Source organism: Rhinatrema bivittatum, chromosome 5 (assembly GCF_901001135.1).
Source record: "Rhinatrema bivittatum chromosome 5, aRhiBiv1.1, whole genome shotgun sequence".
In the NCBI taxonomy this organism is placed as follows: Eukaryota; Metazoa; Chordata; class Amphibia; order Gymnophiona; family Rhinatrematidae; genus Rhinatrema; species Rhinatrema bivittatum.
The window spans coordinates 26,200,662-26,223,399 of record NC_042619.1 but is presented as its reverse complement, the minus strand read 5'-3'; the positions used below and the strand labels follow the sequence as shown (position 1 = coordinate 26,223,399).

The 22,738-nt window shown below is 48.5% G+C and overlaps 1 protein-coding gene across 2 annotated transcripts in view; it reads left to right on the top strand.

The window, feature by feature from the left end:
• LOC115091873 (protein Wnt-11-like) overlaps positions 1–22,738 on the top strand; it is a 105,670-nt gene that overhangs the window by 13,443 nt on the left and 69,489 nt on the right. For both annotated transcript variants that reach the window (XM_029602156.1, XM_029602155.1), the window contains exons 3-5: positions 7,376–7,611; positions 11,346–11,623; positions 16,196–16,488. In XM_029602156.1, the coding sequence (XP_029458016.1) occupies positions 7,376–7,611; positions 11,346–11,623; positions 16,196–16,488 (807 nt within the window). The remainder of the gene's footprint in view (positions 1–7,375; positions 7,612–11,345; positions 11,624–16,195; positions 16,489–22,738) is intronic.

Sequence of the window (22,738 nt, the reverse complement as noted above, 5' to 3'; positions counted from 1 at the left end):
CTGTGAGCCGGATGGATTTTCAACAGCTCCATTATTATTATTTTTTTTTAATCCAGGACGAGCAATCCAGTCCCGATTCTGGCTTTATTGCACCCCTAGCCTTGTAGTTCTGCTTTTTTGGGGAGAATGAGAGATATAAGGCTCATTGTCTGGGGGGGGGTAACACCAGGACTGGATCAGCCTGTCTGGGGGGGGGAGAGGCGGGAACCAGTTGGTAACTTTAGCAGACTTATGTACGCAAAAGTGTGTACCGAAAAGCTTGAAGATGAAAAATGTTTCATCTGACTGCATAATTTATGTTGCAAAGGCTTCCCGCAGCCCACACGATTGCAGCCTGCGTTCACTGCAGCCCCTCCCTTAAGCCGGGCCGTCAAAGGGGGGGGGGCCTCCGGGATCGAGAGAAGAAAGAGAACAGGCGAAGGCAGGTCCCACTTCTGGGAGTCTCCGGCCGAACACCAAACGTGGACTGACGCGCTGCAAAGGACGCAACTGTGATTTGTTTATTGCTTTTGTGTAGGTCATCGGGGGGGGGGGGGGGGGCCCTTTAATGTCCGTCCTCTGGTGATTAAATGCAAGTTTGTCAAAATATGGCCTTCAGGTCACCTTTTGTCTGCCTGCCTACTCAACAGCTTCCAGGTCAGAGGCGCTCTCAGCGTGTTGTTCGAAGCCCATCTTTCTGTTCTCACTCACCGCACGATTGTAATAACACAGGAAGTTCAGGATGTGTTCCTGCTTGAGCTGACATCACCCACCGCCAAGGCCCACCTAAGCCCCGGAGCCTCTCTCTCTCTCCAAGCTGCAGTAAGAAAGTTTAAAAAAAACATCAACCCAAACCCCCTCCTTTTTTTTTTAACCACTCCCAGAACATTTACTATCACAATTGCCCCCAGAGGGTCACTTTGGAGATATTGGCCACAAAAAGGGGGGCTGCTGTTTATGGGTGTATTTTTATGCTCCGGGGGATCCAAGCTTTTTCTTTGGCATCTGTTTTTCCTGTTGACTCTACTGCTGTCCGAGGACCCTTCGGTTCCTGCAGTTCACGGGTAACAGACGTTTGTATAATCTCTAGGAGATGATTAGAGAGCGCCGGGCCTCTGTCTTTGGGTACGGGCACAGAATCGGGGGTGAGCCCCCTGCTCGCTTCCTTGCTTGACCGTGGTTGACAGCTACCGAGGCAGCCATTTTGGCAGCAGGCCCAAAACGCGAGGAGGTTTCTTGCACGGCTTGTACTTTTGCGCGCAGGCAGTCCGGAATGGGGAAACCCGATTTATCCAAATATTAGTTCTGTCGTGGGTGGTGCATCCGTCCCCCCCTCTATTGCTCCGAGTGTTGGCTCGGTACAGACCTGCTTACAAAGAAGCAATTATTGTCCCCCAACTTCCATAAAGGGTCAGACGTCACCTCGTGGTGTGTGTGTGTTTGTGTGTGTGGGGGTTTTTTTTTTTTAAACCACTTTTCCAAAGTCCACACAAGCTCTGCTTGCAATCGGGGTACGACCTAAGCTTCCAACTGCTTCTGAAGTCTGGGAAGAGGGGCAGGAAGACAACGTGCAAGACGTCTAAGGCATTCTTGAAGAATCCAACTCTCTCCCCCTCCTCGCCTTGCTGTTGAGGGGGACCCTGACTTTTTTGTTTTCTGACCCTCTCTGCATGGATGGCAGGATGCGGGGAGAGGAGCGGGGCAGGAGTTTCAGGGTAGGAATGGGTTTAATTGTCAGACTGACTCTGAAGTTGCGCTGGATTTGCGATGGCGCCGGTGGCTCTCTCGCGGCCTGCTCGATCCTTCCGGAGCGGGGGCTTCTGGGTTTTTTTCCCCTTCTTTCTCCACCTGCCACAGACTTTTTTGTCCCACTGTAACCTCAGAGCCCGTGTCACTGCTCGGCGCTGCCAGTGGATCGCGAGCCTACCCCGGTTTCATCCGCTCATGCCTAAAGCTGTACTTTCCCTGAGTTTGGCATCGGAGATGAAAGCACTCGCGCAGGCTTGGAGCCAGAGGAGAGCAACACTGGCTGATGCGATTGTAACACAGACCCGTGGCCTAGGTAATGGGGAAACCCTGCAGCTAGGCGGTGAGGATTCGGGCATCGAGCAGGCTGCAGGGTGGAAATTCTCGCCGTCCCACGTTCTGGTTTTCATTTGTGACTTTCGAGGACGAGCCCTACCCATTCCTGAACTTCACTATGGAGGATCATGCTAGCTAGAAAAGCGTTGTGTGCCTGAACATTTCTAATCAAGAACTGATTTCATTGTACGTTGCATGTAGCTGCTTCGAGTGTATTTTCTTTGCGGCTCCTTGGCATGCCGGCCTACAGTATCCGAATATAATAGAAATTTTGGGCATGCACAGATTATTTTTCATTGTGCACTGTTAGCTGACTACGACAGCTCTGAAACCCAACTGGTAACACTCTATAGTTATGTGATATTGCTTGGTTTGGCTTGGTAAAGTGGCATTTTATCTCTGCTGTAAGTGGGTTTAGCAGGTGGAAGTTTTGTAGCACTAGATTCCCTTTCTGCTTTTACAGTCGCCTTTCTTTACTCCTAGGGGAATTCTATGCAAAACATGAACATTTCTGCACACAATATTTAAAAATTCTGCATACTTTATTTGCCAAGATAGCACAATATAGTAATTGCCTTAAAAAAAAATCTTTATTCAAAGATGCCATATTTTTTTGTGTTGTGCGGAATTCTCCCAGAGTATCATACTCCTATATCACATGACCTGAACCTTCCTCCTGGCGTCTTCCCCCCTCCCCACTTCCTTGAAGCCCATCACCCTAGTTTTCTCTGTCCCTCATCCCATCTCCCCATGAACCCCCACATCTCTTACTGTCTGTCTGTCTCTTTCATCAGACTCAAACCACAATGCCCCCCCCCCCCCCCCCCCCGCTCTCTCTCACACAGGCTGGACCCCCACCAATCCCCCGCCTTCTCCCAGGCTCACGCCATTCTGTTCTTCAAGCTTGCACAGGTGGAGGTCTCCTTCAGCCAGCAATGCTGCCTCCCTTCTCCTCTTCCTCCTGTTGGTTTGCGTGGGCCAGTATTGTGGTTTTCTCCTCCCAGTCCCTGTGCAAATTATCTGTGGGGACAGCGCAACATTCTGCACAGGAGGGGAATCCTGTGCAACTTTTCTGCCGTGCCGAGATTCCCCCGGGAGGTAATGTCTTGGCCTGCCTATCTCTCTCACCTGTCCTTCAGCCTTACAGGCCCATCTTGAAGAAGGGTGCTGTGTGGTCTCAGAAGCTCGTGCACCACATCATGGGCCAGATGTTTAAAGGAGCACGCGCGGGGTATATTTGTGCGCGCTACCCGGCGTGTTTTAAAATCCGGGGTCGGCGCGCGCAAGGGGGTGCGCGCCGAGCCCAAGGGGAGCCCCGATGGCTTTCCCCGTTCCTTCCAAGGCTGCTCCGAAATCGGAGCGGAGGGAACTTTTTTTTCGATTTCCCCCCCACCTTTCCCTCCCTTCCCCTATCTAACCCATCCCCTGGCCCTACCTAAATCCCCCCCCCCCCAAACCTTATTTGACAGAGTTACGCGTAACTTGCGCGTGTTGGCGCGCCATCCCCCCGGCACAGCCGCTGTGCTGGAGGACTTGGGCCCGCCCCCGGACCACGGCCCCGCCCCGGGCCGCCCCTTTTTCGAAGCCCCGGGACGTACGCGCGTCCCGGGGCTTGCGTGCGCCACCGCGCCTATGCAAAATAGGCTTGGCGCGCGCAGGGGTAGGTTTTCGGGGGGGGGGCTACGCGCGTACGTTACACGCATGACCCTTTGAAAATCTACCCCTATGGGTTCAGTTTTCCAAAAAGCGTGCTGGCCTGGAGGCACAGCGAGTGTTGTGCACAACGCACTTTGCGCACTCTTGAAAATTTTCATCCTTCTGACAATCTAAAAAAAAAATTGCTGGTTTCTCCAAGCCTAATCCGAGTACCGGCACAACCGCGTGCACTCAGCATAGAGCAAACCACGCCTCTTTTTTGCAATTCATTCCAAAGTGAAAGTTTGCTTTTGCACCAAGACCTTGCTTGCCTGTGAGCTACCGAGCCTTCGCTGAAACTGCTTTTACACGTGGGTATCCTACATAACTTTACGTACTGTTTATCTGCTGGAACTTTCATTCCAACACGCTTGGTAGAAAAAAATAGCACCCGCAGTTTTGCTTCAGACCTTTTTTCTCACAAACATTAGCTACGCCTCATTGAGAATGTCATGTAAAGTTTCTGTTATAGCCCCTTGGAGAAGATGATTTTTGCATGTAACTTGACCACAAGCTCCTAGTTAATTTCATTTTGCAGTTGCTCATTATGAAGTTGAATGTTCGCATGTGTAAAGCTACCTAAAACTTGGCTGGCCCACAGTGTGTGTGTGCGTAGGCCCTTCGTAGCTCGTGAAGCATATTTCGGGAATGTTGCACTCTGTGGTACATCGGCCTCATCGTCTGATTCTCCTCCGTGCATGCGTTATTTGAAAGTATAACTTTAATGGGGTAAAAGTTCCTTCATCCTTCTGACTGCGATTTGTATTGAAGCGGTCACAATGCCATTAAAGTGTATTTAAGGTGACGCGCCCTTCAGCAGAACTGAAATGGCAAACGCCTTGTGATCTGCAAGAATGGTTGGGGTTGATTCTTCCCCCCCAAACTATATCCGCATCCACGGACAACCTGGATGGAACGGATTCAGCCTTGAGCCGGTTGAATTGACGGGTTTTAGACATATAGAGACCACCGTGCAGCTGATGCCCTCTGAACGGAAACTCCTTCAACAGGATTCTTTCAACGTCTACAAACTGAATTTTTTTTCCCCCCCATGGTTTGCAAACCACATAGATAAAATGAAGGTAAATGTTATGAATCCTCATTCTGCTCTTTAGTGGCTGGCTGTTTGGCCTCTCTCTTGCCAAACTTGGTACTCTTGCGTCTTCCCTGCTTCTTGTTGCAGAAGAGGTGCGGTTGGTGCAACCCCGCGGGGAGGAGCCCTGCGGGTTTCCGCCGTCGGCAGACGGAGCTGGCTGGAGCAGAGGCCCAACTGGAGCTTCACCAGTACCAGCCCTTGTTCTTCTTAGGTTGGGCCCTCGGGTGCCGGGGCCGGCTGGCGTAGGCCCCCGAGGAGATGTAGATCCGTCGCGTAGGGTGTTACAGGTCAGCACGGAGAGAAGAGGAGTCAGTACAAGCAGTGGTCAGGGCAGGCAGCAGAGACTGGTGCAGGCTGTGGTCAGGGGCAGGCGGAGTTTGCTCAGTGTCGTGGTTCGGGCAGAGGCCTGGGCAGTCAGGCGGAGGTCGAGTGACGTCAAGGTATAGTCTGATGTCAAAGCCGGGAATCCAGTCTGAAGGGCAGGGACAGGAAGAGCAACAGGACAGACGAGGGAGGCAGACCACAAGACAAGAACCCCCAGAAGACCAGACTTGCAAGGGAGCCAGGAACACGGCAACTCAGGCACGCAGCGGAACAATTTTATTTTTCTTATTTCAGTAAATATTTTGATTTAATTAATTAATTATTTTAATGTATTTTTTTGTATTTTTTATGTATTTTTAATTCAATTTGTTTTTGATTGTTTCTTTATACTTTTATTTTTTACATTATTTTTTATTCTTATTTTTATTCAATGTAAACCACTTTGACAAAACCAATTTTATAAAGTGGTATATAAATACTTTTAAATAAATAAATAAATAAAACAAGAAGCCAGGAGGCAAGGATCAGGAACCGAGAACGCAGAGGCGAGCCACTACTCCAACGGAGTCGACCTATTGCCGAGGCGCACCGGAGGGAGCCTTAAATGCAGAGCGGCTCCCGACATCATCAGAGGGCCACTGCGGGGCATTTCCTCCCGCAGGCCCTCTAAAATCAGCAAGTTCAGTGCGTGTGCACCTAGGGACGCCCAGGGCAGCTGGTGGCGGCGTTCCTCAGACCGGCGTGTCAGCCTGTTCAGGTGTGGTGGCCCGCTGTGCTTCCATCCGGGGGGGGGGGGGGGGGTCCCTGCTCCGATGTTGGGGAATCCCGCTCGGGGCTGGAGGTAAGAGTGGGTGGTCGGTCAAACACAACACTTCTGGGGCCCCTTTCTTTGGTTCCCTGTCAGGTTTCGTTCAACATTCAAAATTCTGGTCCCCACCACTTAAAAACGGTGTTTACAGTCTCACTTCTTCCTCTGGTGATTTTGTGGGTGCCCTATAAAAAAAAACAAAAAAAACCCGCTGCAAATTAATAAAACTCACTGCCAGTTTAGGAGCTAACGTCTCCCCCTAACATGTCTGGATGAAGGAGAAGTTTGTGCAGGAGGTTTCCGGGCATCACGAGTCACCTTCGCAGTGACCGTATGTTCCAAAGGTCAAAGTTAAGACTGAACTGTATTTATTTATTCTGTGTAGGCCGAAAGGGCCCCGATTTGCAAAGTGACTTGCATGCACAAAAACTTCCCTGTTGTATGCACACGCGTGGCGTTTTAAAAAAATCAATGAGGGGTTTTGCCTGTGTAAGAGAGCACGCGAAACCCCATTTTGTGCTTGCTTTGACTCATACTAGGAAGGGGCATTTCAGGAGGGCGGAGTTTGGGGGGGCGGGAAAAGAAACGTGCGCACGTGCTATCGATTTTTTTTTTTTTTTTTTTTGCAAGCGTGCACAGAAAAAATGTACACGCAGAGAGTGACACCTGCTTGGGGTCCGGTGGACCCGGGCAACCCATGCGTTTTCATAGCTGGTCAGTCTTTTCTCAGTCTCTGGTTATGACTTTCTTGTTTTTTAACTATCTTTCCTACTGCCTATTTATTTTATCCCCTGCCCAGTTACTTTCTCCCTGTTGAAATGTATTTTCCAAACTTTCAGTTATTATGTGAACCGGTATGATGTACCCACTAATGCCGGTATATAAAAGTTTCTAAATAAATAAATAAATAGCGGACTTGTGCGTATAAATCCACTTGGAAAACGTGGGCCAAGGTCTGTACCCGTGGACTTTAGCCCTACGTGGGCTGTCATAAAACATTCTGGTCCACGAGCTGTACCTCGAGCCTGTTGGTCAGTAGAGCTGCTGTGGCTCATGGCCCTCCCAGCTGATTTAGTTTTATTTTTTAAATGTCTTTTTGTTTGGTTAATGTCCCTACCTGACCTAGTTATCCAGTGCATGCCTGAAAAGACTGAGCAATACATTGAAACCAAAATCTTTCCAGATTTGTGCCGAACAGCGCAGATCCTTCCCGTCGCCTCTGCAGCAGTGACCTTGACAGACTCCCCGATGCTTTCTTTTAGTGGCCCGGGGGCCGACGGTATCGCTCATGACAGTAATAAAGTTTTTTGTTTTTTTTTTTAAGGGCAGAAGAGTGCCAGGATGTGAAGTTGCTGCATCAATAATCCCAGTATTTACTCTTGTTTCTTCAGAGCCTTGTCCAAGACCCCGTCCGCCCTGGCCCTGAATCAAACCCAGCACTGCAAGCAGCTGGAAGGCTTGGTTTCCTCTCAGATGCAGCTGTGCCGCAGCAACCTGGAACTCATGCAGACCATCATCCAGGCAGCCAAAGAGGTGAAGAAGACCTGCCACAAAGCCTTCTCCGACATGCGCTGGAACTGCTCCTCCATCGAGCTGGCACCCCACTTCCAGCAGGATCTGGAACGAGGTGAGGGGGAGGCGCATTGAGCCTCAAGCTGCTTTCATTTGCAATCCCCCGGGGGGGCCCATACTGAAATAAATCAGAAGTTACAAAAGGGCTAAGAAAAGAAAAGGGGAACTGCTGACCCTGCGTCCAGCACTGTTGCTGTGTGTAGAGGGGGGGGGCGCGCCCAACATTTTTGTCTTAAATTATCATCGCGCTTCAGCCAAGAGTGGGGCTCGCCAGTTAAATCTGAGATGGCCCTTTACCTCGGCTGGAACCTGGACGGCTTTCAAAGCGTTTTTTTTTTACTGGCGGGACGCGAAGCCACTGCTCTTTCACTTTCTTTCAAAAACACACGGCCCTGCCCTGGCGTGCGCGCGTCTTATCCATTATTTATTTGCTCCTCGACACGTTTTTAATTTTGTTTGCACTGGAAAACGAAACGGAGCCAACGGAGCTCCGTTTCAGAGCAGGGCCTTGGTTTGGGGGCATAAACAATGTCCAGGTGGCTGCGGCAGGGCACCGACCCGCTTCCTGCACGATCACACTCCCGGCAGGTTGGGACCGCCTGGCTCACCCGGTCCGCCGCCGCCCCCCCACTGTTTTACCACAGACCCCACTCCAGCGGTTCCCAAACCTGTCCCCGTGGCTCCTCAGCTGTTTCTTTGTTTTTTTTAGGATATCCACCATAAATGTGCATGAGGTAAATTTGCATGCACGAGGCCTCTAATGTATGCAAATGTTTCTCATGCATACTCGCCGTGGATATTCTGAAAACCCGGACTGACAGGATGTGGGAGTCAGCCAGGTAGGCAGGGGGGAGTCGCTGCCCTGCTCCATAGCCGGTCCATCTCCCTCACTGTCGCCCTCCTGGTTACTCCCAGCTCTGCGGGCAGGCAGGCACTCCCGGTGTCCCCCTTATTATTTTAGAACGTATTGCCCTTAGGAAGGAAGATTAAAGGCAAGTTAAGCAAGGCACACCAAAGCCATAAAAGGAATAGCAAATTACAGCAGCACAGGGATGACGGTTTCGTAGCCAGCTGGACTCGCGAGCTAGTGGGTGGCATTAACACAAGGGGACGTGAAACGGCGAATGGCTCGGCCACTGGGAGCCGGGGACCGGGGCTCGAATAGAAGGTTTTTCAAGGAACTGGATTTGAAATAGGGTTCGAAGGCACACAGGAGTTTGGGCTTGGTGAATGAGGAGAGGCAAGGGAGTGGGGCTTGCAGAGTGCAGCAAGCGAGAAGGCCTAGGGCGGGAGAATACTGAAGAGGCACGGAGGGTGGGGAGGAGTCGGGTTTGTGCAGGACAGAAGAGGATGTAGACGGTAACTTTTGGAAAAGAAGGTTGAGGTCCCTTTTTTTTTTTAAAGAGGTTTGCCTGGCAAACATTTTGAGCCACCCGGACAAACCCCCGAGGTTTAAACTTCCAGCGCCTCTACCCAGATACATTTTACCTGGCTAAGGCATTACCTGGATGACATTTATCTGCGTACGTTGGAGGCTTTCCGGAGTGGAGTTAAGCTAGCTGGATGACTTATTCAGAGTTAGCTGGGTAACTCCTCCGGGAAAGTTTGGTTGTGCCTGAGAGCAGTCCAAAAGTTATCAGAGTACATGCGCCTGCATAACTTTAAATCTACCTGGCTATATTCAGCGTATAGTCCTAAAGGCTATATTCAGCATATACATTAAAAAAAAAAAAAAAGAAGAAGAATCAAAACTCTTGGGCCAGCAGCAGCCCCATCTTTTTTTTTTTTTTTAAACTTGGAGAGGGTGAGAGGAAAAAAAAAAAAGGTCAGGCCATAGTGGCCTTATCACCCTCCTTGCTCTGCTTAAAAATTAGCACTAATCCCCTCCCCCCTCCTCCTCCCCAAAGCTTTGTTTAATCCTGAAGGAGGAGGTAAAAAAAAAAAAATGTGTGCTAGGGAGAGCTGCCGGCCTCCCTCCCTGCTCTGACACATAACAGGCCCGCCCTTGGGTAGCCCAAATCAGACAGCGGCGATGCCCCCACCCCCCATGATTCCCAGGTGCTGCACGTCCTCCCCGCATCTAGCATCGGCCTTCAGCCGCAGGGGGCGCCGTCCGCGTCACTGGCAGAGCAACGAGGTTTCCACCGCCTTTTCAAGTGGGGAGAGAGGGAGGGCGGGACTGGGGGTGGCAGCAGTGTTGTAACGTTGGGTGGAAAGTGTGTGTGTGTGTGGGGGGGGGGGGTCGCTGCCACGTGATTTTTGGCTACTGGCGGGCAGGATGAAGAGGGACGTGGAGGGATTTGGGCCACGTGTTTGTTTGTTTGTTTGTTTTTAGGGCAAAGGGGTTGCCGGAGGCTTTGCCCGCCGTGCATTTTCTTACGTGGAAGGAGGGGGGGTCTCCAGCTTCACCTCGTCCAACGAGGATTAAACAAGGCTAGGGAGAGTCGGGGGACAGGGGGGCGAGGGGGCTGTTTGGTGCTGATTTTTAAGCACGGCAGTGGGGTGATAGGGCTGATTCGGCCCAATATATATATATATATATATATATATATATATATATATTTCTTAAATTTTGGCAGGGGAGATCAGGTCATTACTGGCCCTAGAGATTGCATTTTTAATTTATTCGGCCGTATACAGAATTATAGCTGGGTAGGTTGAAGTTATCCTGGATAACCTTTGGCTGGGGATACTTGGTGGGAGATGAGCCCGCTGCACATCCAGCTAGCTGCTCGCCGGCCCTCGACACGTCCCGGCGGGTGTGGCCAGCTTGGCTGCACGGGGGGCTCGTCGCTGGCTTTAACTCGAGTTATTGGGATCTGAGAGGTGGTTGCTTGGCCCCGGGTTTCTTTTCGGTCGGTCCAAGCCTCGCCCCGGTCCGTCCGGCGCAGGATGCGTTTCCCGGCCACCGCCGCTGGAAGCAAAAAAAAAAACAAAACCCATCAGGACGGAAGATTTCACCAGGAAGCCTGCAAAACGGGGGGGCATAAAGATGAGGCGCGGCTTCGGAGAAACGATAACGCGAGACACGGCGTTAGGGCTGCCGGACGCTGGATTCTGGCCCCGTTTCATTTCTCCCCCTCGGGAGCGATGCGGTCGCCCGTGTTCCGTAACTCGTGAAATGAAAATACGGACAGGACACGTCCTCGTGATCCCTCCCCGTGTATTCCACTGTATACAAAATATATCTAAATGCAGTGAGGGCGTGATCTTACCCGTTAAGTTCATAACCTTATCATGAACCAGAAATCAAATACATAAGAACATAAGAAAATGCCATACTGGGTCAGACCAAGGGTCCATCAAGCCCAGCATCCTGTTTCCAACAGTGGCCAATCCAGGACACAAGAACTTGGCAAGTACCCAAAAGCTAAGTCTATTCCATGTAACCATTGCTAATGGCAGTGGCTATTCTCTAAGTGAACTTAATAGCAGGTAATGGACTTCTCCTCCAAGAACTTATCCAATCCTTTTTTAAACCCAGTTCACTAACTGCACTAACCACATCCTCTGGCAACAAATTCCAGAGTCTAATTGTGCGTTGAGTGAAAAAGAACTTTCTCCGATTAGTTTTAAATGTGCCCCATGCTAACTTCATGGAGTGCCCCCTAGTCTTTCTACTATCCGAAAGAGTAAATAACCGATTCACATCTACCCGTTCTAGACGTTTTTTCTTTCCCCATTGCATTGCATTGACTTCCTTTCTCCTCCTACTGTGGGGTTGATGGCTGAGCTTGGAATTCCAACTAAAACATTTTGTTTATTGTTTTGTTTTGCATCACTTTTCAGGTACCAGAGAGTCGGCATTCGTCTATGCCCTCTCTGCTGCAGGCATCAGCCACACCATCGCGAGGGCCTGCACCACCGGGGACCTCCCAGGCTGCTCTTGTGGCCCCATCCCAGGTGAGACCCCCGAACCTGGGTACCGCTGGGGAGGATGTGCTGACAACCTCAACTATGGCCTTCTCATGGGCTCCAAATTTTCAGATGCTCCCATGAAGCTGAAAAAATCAGGATCGCAAGCCACTAAGCTGATGCACCTGCACAACAGCGAAGTAGGAAGACAGGTAACAAATGAAAAGAAAAAAAAAAAGAGGCTTTTTGTTGCACGGCCATTTTTGAGAAGGTCGATGACTTTCGAGTGTCCGGGGGAGGGGGCGGGGGGTTGTCTTTTTTTTTTTTAATCTATGCTCGATAGGCAAAGCCTGTGAAAATATTAGTGGTGGACCTGGCAGTAAACATCTGCTGAAGGTGAAACTGGCCACGCCCTGCCCTTCCTCTCTTCAGCGGTGTCCCCTGCCTGTCCCGTCATCTCAGCATAGACCCGTCGGAGGCCTCTCTGCAGACGAAAGTTAATTAAAATAATTTTTTTTTTTTTTTTTTTAGTAGTTTGAAATGCATCCTTTTTCCGTTTTAACTGGGAGCGGGCGCTTGTGCTTAACTTTTGTGTTTGCATTCTTTCGCGTTTTTTTCCCTGTGCAGCCGTCGCGCTCCATATCTATGAGTCGCTTAGCATAGAAATCCGTTTTATTCTCCTCTTGTTTTCATTCCGAGCACCGGTCGGAGCCCCCCCCCCCCCAGGGAGGAGCTGATGGTCTCTGCTGCAGGTTAGGGGCGCAGGGGCGGGAAGGGCTGCGGTACGAAACCCGGCCAGGTTTCCCAAGCCCACAGAACCAAGCCGGGGATATCGAGCTGTCCCGCTTGGCAATTCCTTCAGCGCCGTGCAAATTTACTCCCCTGGGAACGGGACCCCCCGCTCTGCATTCAGCACGTCGGCTAATCTCGGGCCTCTTTCCGTGATCCTTACTGACTGACTTGACTTTTGCTGCAAAATCCTAAGGCTCTGAGGCGTAGCTGTGAGGCGTGAATGGTACCTTGTGGAGCAGTGGGGCATGTTAGGTTATTTGCGATTATATTTAGCTTTGGGCTCAGATTCGTGGTGCCCTTCTGCCTTAACTTGTCTCTACTAAAGAGAGTCACGCCTGGTACTCGGAGAATCCCTCTTTTCTGGCTCGGTTCCTGCTCTTATCTCTTCAGATCTTCCCTATCCTTGGCACCTGGCGCTATTGGCAGCACATCTTGTGGGGGTCACGGGATCAGCACAGTTCATTTCACTGCCAGGAGGATTATGCTGGGCTTACTGCAGCCAAGTGGTTAAGTTAATGTTTGGTTGGTGTGTGTGTGTGGCGGGAAGGGGGTGGAAAGTGTAATTTTTTTAAAAATATTTTTATGGCCCAGCAGATTACTTACTTTTTGAGCTTCGGGCTGTAATGGTCTCTGGCTAACAACCTTGAGCGAAGGAGCCACGGAGCTTCCTATGCAGCTTCAGTTCTGTTTTGGATTTGTTTTTTCCTGCTGTGTTTTTTCTTAGGACTGCCCCCCCCCCCCTATTTTTATCCTTCCACTGTACCTCGGCAGTAGCCCTCGGCTGAGAGGCACCGGCCTAGCCCCCTCTGCAACCCCAGCACAAATGAGCTGGGAGTTCAGCCGGCAGGTGTCACCTACGTGGTGGTGGTGGTGGGGGCTGAGGCACCACCCATGCCAGCTTCCCTCCCCTCCCTCCCAGGAGCTGCCAGAGAGGCAGGTGCTAAGTCTTGAAATGGAAGCCTGCGTGCCCTGCATGTCACCGAGCCATTGGGCTAGCCCCTGTGGAACGAGGTTTAAATGCACCGACACAGTAAGACGGTAAATAGGAGTAGTTTCATTTAAAAAACCCCATGCATTCATCTCATTTGACCCTAAAGCATCAGTGCTAGATTACCTTGTGTCTTTCTGGAGCCTGAAATCGCCTTGAACTCTATTCATTGATTGCAGGAGGCAGCATACAATTATGATATGAGGTATTTCCTCTCCGTACAGAACACAAAGAAGCTGTTTCTTAACCGTGAAAACGGAGTGTGTTGTGGAGAGACAGAATGGCTCAAATTACACGCGGACCTCTTTCCAAAGCTGCTGGGGATGGGGGCGGGATGGTTTTTACCCAGAGAATCGGAGGGGAAATGGGGCGGCCTGAGCAGTAAATCCAGAGAACTCACAGCCTGGCCCCCAAATCTCTGCATTCGGTTAGTTCGAGCGACGTTGCTTTCCATGAAGTGCCAACAAAAAAAACAAACCTGAGCAAATGTCGGGTAGAGAGCAGCGCTGAAGGAAACAGAAGTTCTGCCAAGCGAGCTCAGTGCCTGTAGGTTTGTGGTACTGTAACGGGTCAATGCCCTAATGCTCACAAGTACTGTATTTACAAAAATGGGGTTAATCCATCAAAAAAACCAAAACAAATCATACCAAAGGGTTGCAATGTTTTCCATGGTCCATATGCTCTCATCTCTTAGGGTTTTTATTCATTGGAAAAAGAATAATTGGCTTTTTTTTTTTTTCTTTTTCTGCCTATCGGTGGGCATCAAGGTTTGCAAATTATTTTGCTTGTGTGTGTGTGTTGGGGAATTTTTGCTCCGACGAATCTTTGAAGCGCAGCGCGATGCATTCCCTCCAGACCGGCAAACCGCTTGGCAAACTTTCCTTGGTGTTTGTGAGCGGCCCCAGCAAAGCAAGAGCTGGAGATTCCTTGCAAAGCTCCGGTCGGGATAAAGATGTCAAACTCCGGTGATCGCAGAGACGATTGCCTGCCAGACAGAAGGTGCGGTCTGCAGAGATCCCTCCTAAAAGTTCTTGGGATGGACAAGAGGGTGCGATTATTATTTCAGCCTTATCTGGGGGGACTGCTTATGCCAAATACTGTATCTCCCCTGTATCAGCAGCAAACGAAAACCTCTTTAAACTGAAAAGACAAAGGGCATGCTCAGACTGGTACTGGTGTATTTGAACGGTGCAGATTTGTTCTGCCAGCAAAAAAAAAAAAACAAAAACAACCCACTTGATTCGCTAACGCGCCTTCTGTTCCAACCTCCCACCATCATGGATGTGGGACGTTACTCCGCGAGGCTCCCATGGCACACCTGCCTGCAAATCAATCTGATGCCACCCCTAGGCACTTTTAGTGCCTCCCCCCCCCACCACACCTGCCAGGCTTGGACTCCGGGCTCACCACAATCCGAGAATTGTGTTGCTAGAGTGGAAATCCGGTGAAGGGGGAGGGGCGGCGGCAGGAGCAGAGGGTTCTGGAGGTCTGGGGCGTGTGGTCCAACCTGTTTTTTGCAAGCTCTGATTGCCGCATCCTTTGGGCTTTGGGGATGCACCGTGGCTCAGGCCAGGGCATTGCCTGTTGTCGTGTAGCTGACGTTGGGTCTGGCAGGGTCTTCGGGTTTGACGCAGAGGCACCGCACGAAGGCCCAGGAAGGAAGGGAGGAAGGAAGAGGAGACCACTGCTGTGGCAACCGTCACCATCAGCAGAGAGTGGCGGAGGGATAACTTCAAAGAACCCTGTACCTCGGGCTGAAATAGGGTTGACGAGAGTTGCCCAAACATGCCATCTTGGGAGGGGGGGAGGGGGAATATGTGACCAATGAGGGAAAGATCTAGTTACGAACTGCAACATCTTCCATTTCTTTGAATCTTGGTTATTTAATTCTTCAGTGTGTAGCATTTTAGGTGCCATTGTGAATTCAATATTTTTGGGGGCCTGGACACTAAGCTGAGGTAAAGGGGTGTGTACCGCAATCTAGAAAGTTCCATGCAATGCAGCTCATTAGTGCATCCGCGTTGCACAGGGTTTAGACGCCGGGAAATGATGTGCAGAACCTGTAAACTTCGTGCGCTATTTCTAAACTGTTTTACTGCACACAGACAAGTTGGCGCAGCTTAGTGAACAGGCCCCTTCGTCGTTAATAATCTGCTGGCCTTATAGCCCCCAATCTTTTAGGGTCTGATGTACTAAGTCTGTTTTTTTTTTCCCATAGAATCTTAGTAATTCAGGCCCTGAGCTACTAAGTTACTTATTGGCCCCCCCAGAGCTTAAAATCTGAGTTTGAAGACAAGATGGTTATACAATTTACCCAGAGTTGCACAGCGAATGGTGGTCAGGATAATCAAACAAGTGTCCAAGCTCATCGCTCTGTGCTCTGGGTGCTAGAGACAATGGTCATCCCATTTTTTTTTATTCACTCATTCATTTAGTATTTATTCTGTTACGTTTGTCGAGCTTCTCTTCCTAAATCAGGTCTGAAGATGCAGCACGATTCTATAAAAATGCAACTCCCTCATACAAATGGCACTCAGAGATGTGGAGAAAACGGTGGGTGGCCAAGATCCAGACTAGGTTTGCCGCACAGAAACAAAAGGCAGCTAAAAGGACTCTTTGAAAGCTCTTCCACATTTGTGGTTGCCAGATGGCCACCAGATATTCAGGACAGGTTGATCCAATCCTGGTTTTATCCCACTACTGCCTTCCCTGAGAAGAGCCAGACGGCGAGCCCACTGAGGCAGTGGGTTTAAAACCAGGACTGGAGGCAGGCAACCCTAGTGCACTTGCTTGTGTTATGGGTGCGACATTAAAGGGGTGACAGATTCCAGTTTAGTTACAGCTCTAGAGAGCAAAACGGGGTTCAAAGCCCCGAAGTATTGCTAAGGCACTAGCAAGTCGCAGATGTGCAACCTAATTTCAATATAATTATAAAACAGTACAATGAATTACATCTGCATGCGCCCCCTGCGTCATTTTTGTGACCTTTGATGTTTTTCTTTAGGTCCTAAAGGCTTCTCTTGAAATGAAGTGCAAGTGTCATGGAGTTTCTGGTTCCTGTTCTATTAAGACGTGCTGGAGGGGTCTTCAAGAATTGCGAGACATTGCACTAGACCTCAAAATCAAGTACTTAACAGCCACGAAAGTGGTCCACCGGCCCATGGGCACACGCAAACAGCTGGTGCCAAAGGATATCGACATCAGGCCAGTCCAAGAGACCGAACTGGTGTACCTCCAGAGCTCCCCCGATTACTGCCTGAAGAACGAAAAGCTGGGGTCACCCGGGACGCAAGACAGGTAAAGAAAAACCAATCTATTGCAGTTGGAGGAGCCGTTAGAACTCTCTGAACGTCTGGGTTCTGATTGGCCTTCTCCGATGGACCTCTGGCTTTCTTTCGGCCTGACCTGCTGTGTGTGTGTGTGTGCGTATATATATGACCATTCTATCCCCTCCTTATACCTCTAATCTTACCTTATATGCCCTTCCTATGTTGGCTGTAAAAGGTTACAGTATTTTACTAGGATTTTAAATCTGATTGTAATCCACTTTGAGACTAGTTTGGAAAAGGTAGACCATTGTTTATAAACACATTTCTACCTAGCCAATTATGCAACAAATAGGAGAAAGCATAAAAAATTGACCCATCCAAATATTGTTCTACCCTCTTTCCCAGTCGCTGTCCAGTCTATTCTAGACTCTGATGCTTCCCCAGAAGATTACAGAATATATATATATATATATATATATATATATATGAACTGTGTGTGTATTACAATCAGATTTAAAATTAAAATCCTATTAAAATACTGTAATGTTTTACAGTCAACATAGGAGGGGCAATATAAGGTAAGATTAGAGGTATAAGGGGGGATAGAATGGTCATTTAGGGTAGTAGAAGGAATAGTAGCGATACGAGTTCATTAGATGAAATAGGCAGACTGGGTAAAAGAGAGAAACCATTGTGTAGATGGGAGGGAAGGAGCCTCGAGTTATGGAGGAGAGAGTCAATAATTAAGAAAATCCATCTGTGGGTATCATGAAACCAGATCCGATGATCAATGGATAAAGATGGTTTTCTTTATTGACTTGTTTTAAAGATGGAATTCAGAGGAAGGTCTGGTTGAATAATCAGGCCTTGGCTCTTTTCTTTACCTAAAGGATGAAGATCTCTATAAGGTTAGAAAGTTATTTTGGTAATTTGTGTGGGTGCTTTATTCTTAGTTATTCTCAAAATGAAGGTTAGAGGACATAAGGAAGTTATTGCAAGAGGACAAGGCTACTAAACTGCTTTAGCAGGGAGTATGAATGCTGCTGGCAAAGGGAGAAAAATTTACTGTTCATAATTAAGAAGAAAACAATTAGAAACCTACCGCACTTGGTGAAAGGTGGGCATCATTGTGTTTGGGGCAGTGCATCAGCAGACACTAAGATAGGGTTGGACCACCTAGCATTCGGTCGTCTGAGCTATGGAAGTTGGGACTTCAGGCAGAGGTAGTCAGCAGGCTGGCAGTATGGAGATACAATGAGAGCTAGTGCGTCCGGTCCTCACAACTGTTTCCACTTCCCCACAATGCAGGCTTCCCTTAGAAAGGAAGAGGGAGGAGGAACAGCTATGAGGACCAGGAGTGTGTACCCCACTGTGTCCACATACTGCTGGCCTGTTGACACTCTCTGCCTACTGTATTACAGCATCTGCCTTCTGCAGCCTGGACTGGATAGTAAGAAATGTTCTGGTGCAGTAGTTCAGCCCAGCATGGAGGCTTGGGCTTGCATTTGTTTTAAACAAATGGGTGATCCAAACCGAAATGGGCAATTTTCATTTCAGTTCGTTTTATCCAAAACAAATGTACAATCCCTCGGAAAACTTCTGATTTGTCTTGAAAAACAGCATACACTATTTGTTAACAGTGCATGCTATTTTACAAAACATTTAAATTAAACATCAATCTCCCAAAGTATAAAACATGAGCCAAAAATGAAAAAAAAACCAAACAAAAATTTTGACGAGTTATTGTTGTCTATGTAATATTTATTTATGTTCTTATGTTCAGAAACTCTGTTTATTGTAACGCCTTAACCACGACAGTTTTGTTCTATGGAAATCGACCTGATTTGATACTTGTATTGAGAAGGTCGGTATATAAAAATCCTAAATAAATAAATAAAACAAAATTATGGGGTAGATTTTGAAAGGGTTGCGCATATAAGATTCGCATGCAACCCCCGAAAGCCTCCCCTTGCACACGCCGAGCCTATCTTGCATAGGCTCGGCGGCGTGTGCAAGCCCCGGGATGTGCGTAAGTCCAGGGGCTTCGAATAAGGGGCTGGCTGGGGGCGGGCCAGGGGGCGGGGCCGAGTGCTCCAGCACAACGGCCTGTGCCGGGGCAGGGAGCCAGCGGCGCATGCAAATTGGCAGGTGTAACTCCACGAAATAAGGTAGGGGGTGGATTTAGTTAGGGCTGGGGGGTGGGTTAGATAGGGGAAGGGAGGGAAAGGTGGGGTGGACCAAAAAAAAAGTTCCCTCCAAGGCTGCTTCAATTTCGGAGCGGCCTCAGAGGGAACGCAGGTTGCTCGGCTCGGCGCGCGCAGGTTGCACAATTGGGCGCAGATTTGTTCGCGCTGGGTTGTGCGAACAAATCTGTGCCCTCGCGTAAGTTTAAAGATTTGCCCCTATATGTTTCTTAAATGTTCGCAAACCTTATTTTTTCAGTATCAACAATAAGTAGAATAGATTTTGGTTAACTAGTGGAAGAACATATAGCAGGTCATTTCAAAAAGATTTATGTGGGGAATTGTGCAGGGATGCGTAGCTCGATTGCGCACATCCTTTTCCCCCACACTGGAGTGGTAGGCATTCCAGGGCGGAAGTGGGGTGGGGAAAGCACTTCTTTTTTTTTTTTTTTTTAATTTTTGAAAGTACAGTATGGGAGTAATTTTGTAGCAATTTTCAAAAGCCAGTTACTCGAGCAAAGTGCACTTATGTGAGTAAATCCTATGGACAATTCAGTGGCATATATTGTAGCAATTTTCAAAAGCCAGTTACTCGAGCAAAGTGCACTTATATGAGTAAATCCTGTGGACAATTCAGTGGCATATATTGTAGCAATTTTCAAAAGCCCACTTATTCAGGCAAAGTGCATTTATTCGGGTAAATGCTTTTTAAAATCGGGCCCTAAGTGCGCAAATGTGCGTGCAGAAAGCTGCACCTGCTCTGGACTGGGGACCCCGTGACTTTTTGAAGAAAATTGAAGCTGAATTCTCTGGGTGCTTTGTACTCGCAGACTTTGACCATGTGCAGGCTGCTGAAAATTCCCCTTTTGATTAGACCTCACGATGGTAACATGAAAAACCCTTGACTTTATTGGTCTTCCGAAGGTAAAGCATCTATCTAGGGGAGATGATAGATTTAAGACCTTTATTAGGGAAACTTTCTGGCTCTGTAATTGAATGCCTGAACGCCATCTGGGTTAGATCAAGAAACAGAAATGTGTTTTTTGTTTTTTTTTTTTGTTTAAAGGAATTTACTGTCGTGGTCCCTCATTTGAATTGGCTGTTAGAGAGTGGATATTCGATTTTCAGGGATTTCCTATTTTCTATACCTTATCTTCTGCCACCTCAGTATCATCCAGAGCCTCTAAATCGGGGGTGAGGTGATTTTTTTTTTTCTCCCAGCAAATGCTCTTGGATTTGTTTCTATGGTCTCCGCTCCTCCTCTTCATTTTTGTAACTCAGCGAGGAATCTGGCTATAATTTATGACCCGGTTTTATCCTTTTCTGCTCATATTTCTCACTTGTCTAGCGATTTTATATAACGTATGTGTTAAGTTTGCAGCAGGGCCGGTGCAAGGGTATTAGGTACCCTATTTGATCCTTGTCCTGCCGTCAGCCTTTCCCCACCCCCCCCAGAGGCCCCCTACCTCTGAGATTTTGATAATCAAACTCAACATTCCTGATGACCCCCTCCACCAACCCTCCCAGGACAGAACTGCAAATAAGGAGGACAATTGTCGAAAGCCATTTGCACGAGTCAGCAGTGATTTATTCTCCTTTAGGAGGCCCTCAAAGCGTGCACGGTTGGAAGGAAAAGTGGCACTCATCGTTCCCCGTTGAGGACGGACGCAAAGCCCCCGGGTGGAAGTAGCTGTGACTTTTTTTTTTGCACCAAATTGTACGGTTTTGAGAATAATACAAATGTGTGTTTGTGTCTGCTGAATGCGCTATCTGTGACCTGACTGCCAAACCTCCCCAGGAAATAGATGCAGTTTATAAATCCATCCGCACCGTCCTGGAGGAATACACTCTCTGTAATGAGCGGCTGGCCTCTCTGAACTGGGATGTTCCCTCTTAAACAACTCACCGTATGGGAAAGAAAGCAACAGGCTCTTTTGTCATCTCAGGAGCAGCGACACAAACTCTTTGCATTATCAGGCAGGAAAGATATCACAAAAACCTCTGTAGCAAACCTCCCATACTGAAACAGCACCAACTCCTGGAACTGAAATAGCAACAGTTCCTACCTATGGAAAGGCAGCAATGCAAGTATTATATGGGCTGGAGAACATCTTCCAGCAGGGGGAGACAGAGGGCTGAAAAGCAGAGAAACCACTTGCCCCACTGTTACTCCTGACAGTGGGGCCAAGTGGTTTATTTGAGCAAGTTGCTTTATTTTCTGTCTCGGGCACCTACTTAGATTGCAAGCTGTTTGGGGCAAAGACTTTTATTGTACCTGAATTCTAAAAATGCTGTAAGCCGCTTTGAGTATTAATTGGAAGGTGGGCTAAAAATCCAAATTAATAATTCGCAATACACTTCCTGTTGGGAAAACAGAGCAAGCTGGAATACACAGAAACTCCGATTAATTAGCAGAGTACCTCCATCTTGGTCACACGCAGAACACACAAAAAAAAAAATCATCGTGAAATACAGAGTAAAAGACCGCAAATTATAAATAAATATATGCAGGCAAAAACTGAATTCTTGTCCTTTCCGGCCTCATCCCCTCCTCACCTGTTTCCTTCCAGATAGGAAAGGAGGAGGAAAGAGGAGGGACGGTTGGATTAGGGAGCAGAGTGGCTCTTTTTTTGCTTTGCTCTGTTCGCTCTAGCCTCACACCCTTCCATCTTGTTCTCTGTCTACCAGGAAGCAAGGAGAGAGAGGGAACAGGAGGGGAGAGGCTGGATAATGGCTCTTTTTTGCTTTGCTCTGTCCACTCTAGCCTCACACCCTTCCATCTTATCTTCTCCTCTGTCTACCAGGAAGCAAGGAGAGAGAGGGAACAGGAGGGGAGAGGCTGGATAATGGCTCTTTTTTGCTTTGCTCCGTCCGCTCTAGCCTCACACCCTTCCATCTTATCTTCTCCTCTGTCTACCAGGAAGCAAGGAGAGAGAGGGAACAGGAGGGGAGAGGCTGGATTAGGGAGCAGAATGGCTCCTGATCTGTTTTGTGCTAGGGGCTTGATCCCTCCCTTCCTGCTCCCTGCAGCTGCTTCTCTGTTGCCTGAGATTCAGGCACTGACTGGTAGTAGAGTCACAGAGCATAGAAACCCCTGGGATTGCCCCTAAAACTGCAGCATTTTAGGAAACTGCCTAGTATGGTTAACAGAAGAACCTTCATCTCATCTTTCCCTAACTTTCAAGGTTGCTCCTCACTCCTGCAAAGCTCTTTGTCTCTAAGCTTGACTACCGCAGACGCTGACTGGCTTTTCTGACTCTGCCCTCTGGTCTGCCCCAGGTTCTTCAAACTCCTGTAGCTCATCTTCTCTGTCGACCTTTCCTGCGGTTCTCATGCCAGGCTTTTCGTTAATGTGCCTTGTCTTTTGATTTTAATTAGCTTGTCAGTTCAAGATCCTTGTGTAGCCCCCGTCCTGGTCAGTTCGTGGGTATGGGGGGCACACAGGGAGGGTCCTATGACCTCCCGGGATGCCTGCATGAAGGAAGTCGGGGGAGGGGGGAAAGACTGTGTCTTTTTTTTTCAAGGCCCTTTAGAGTTTTGTTCTGTCTGGGGCTCTTCTGCACACCCGTCCAGTCTCACAAAAGATCGCTCTTCCTTCAAAAGCTGTTCGTTCCGAGTAGTCTTCACCGCAAACTGGTGGCAGATGAACAGAACAAAATGCAACCGTACACACAAGCAGGTTTCATAAGAACATAAGAACATGCCATACTGGGTCAGACCAAGGGTCCATCAAGCCCAGCATCCTGCTTCCAACAGTGGCCAATCCAGGTCATAGGAACCTGGCAAGTACCCAAAAACTAAGTCTATTCCATGTTACCATTGCTAATGGCAGGACCTTTTGCTCTTCTATAAGGTGCTTACTTGACATCCTGACTGCTCCAATTTGATAGTACCATTAAGGCCCTTTTGAGCACACTCTTATTCAGGCAAGCATCTCTATGAAGGATTGTAACTGCCAGATTTAGAAAGTAGCTCTGGGCATGTATTGTAAATTTTCTGTTTTGTTCAAATTAATTTCACTGGATATTTACTGGAACACAAGTTTTGAACGTACCTACAACAAGCAAGGGGATCGATTGGATGGTGAAAATGATT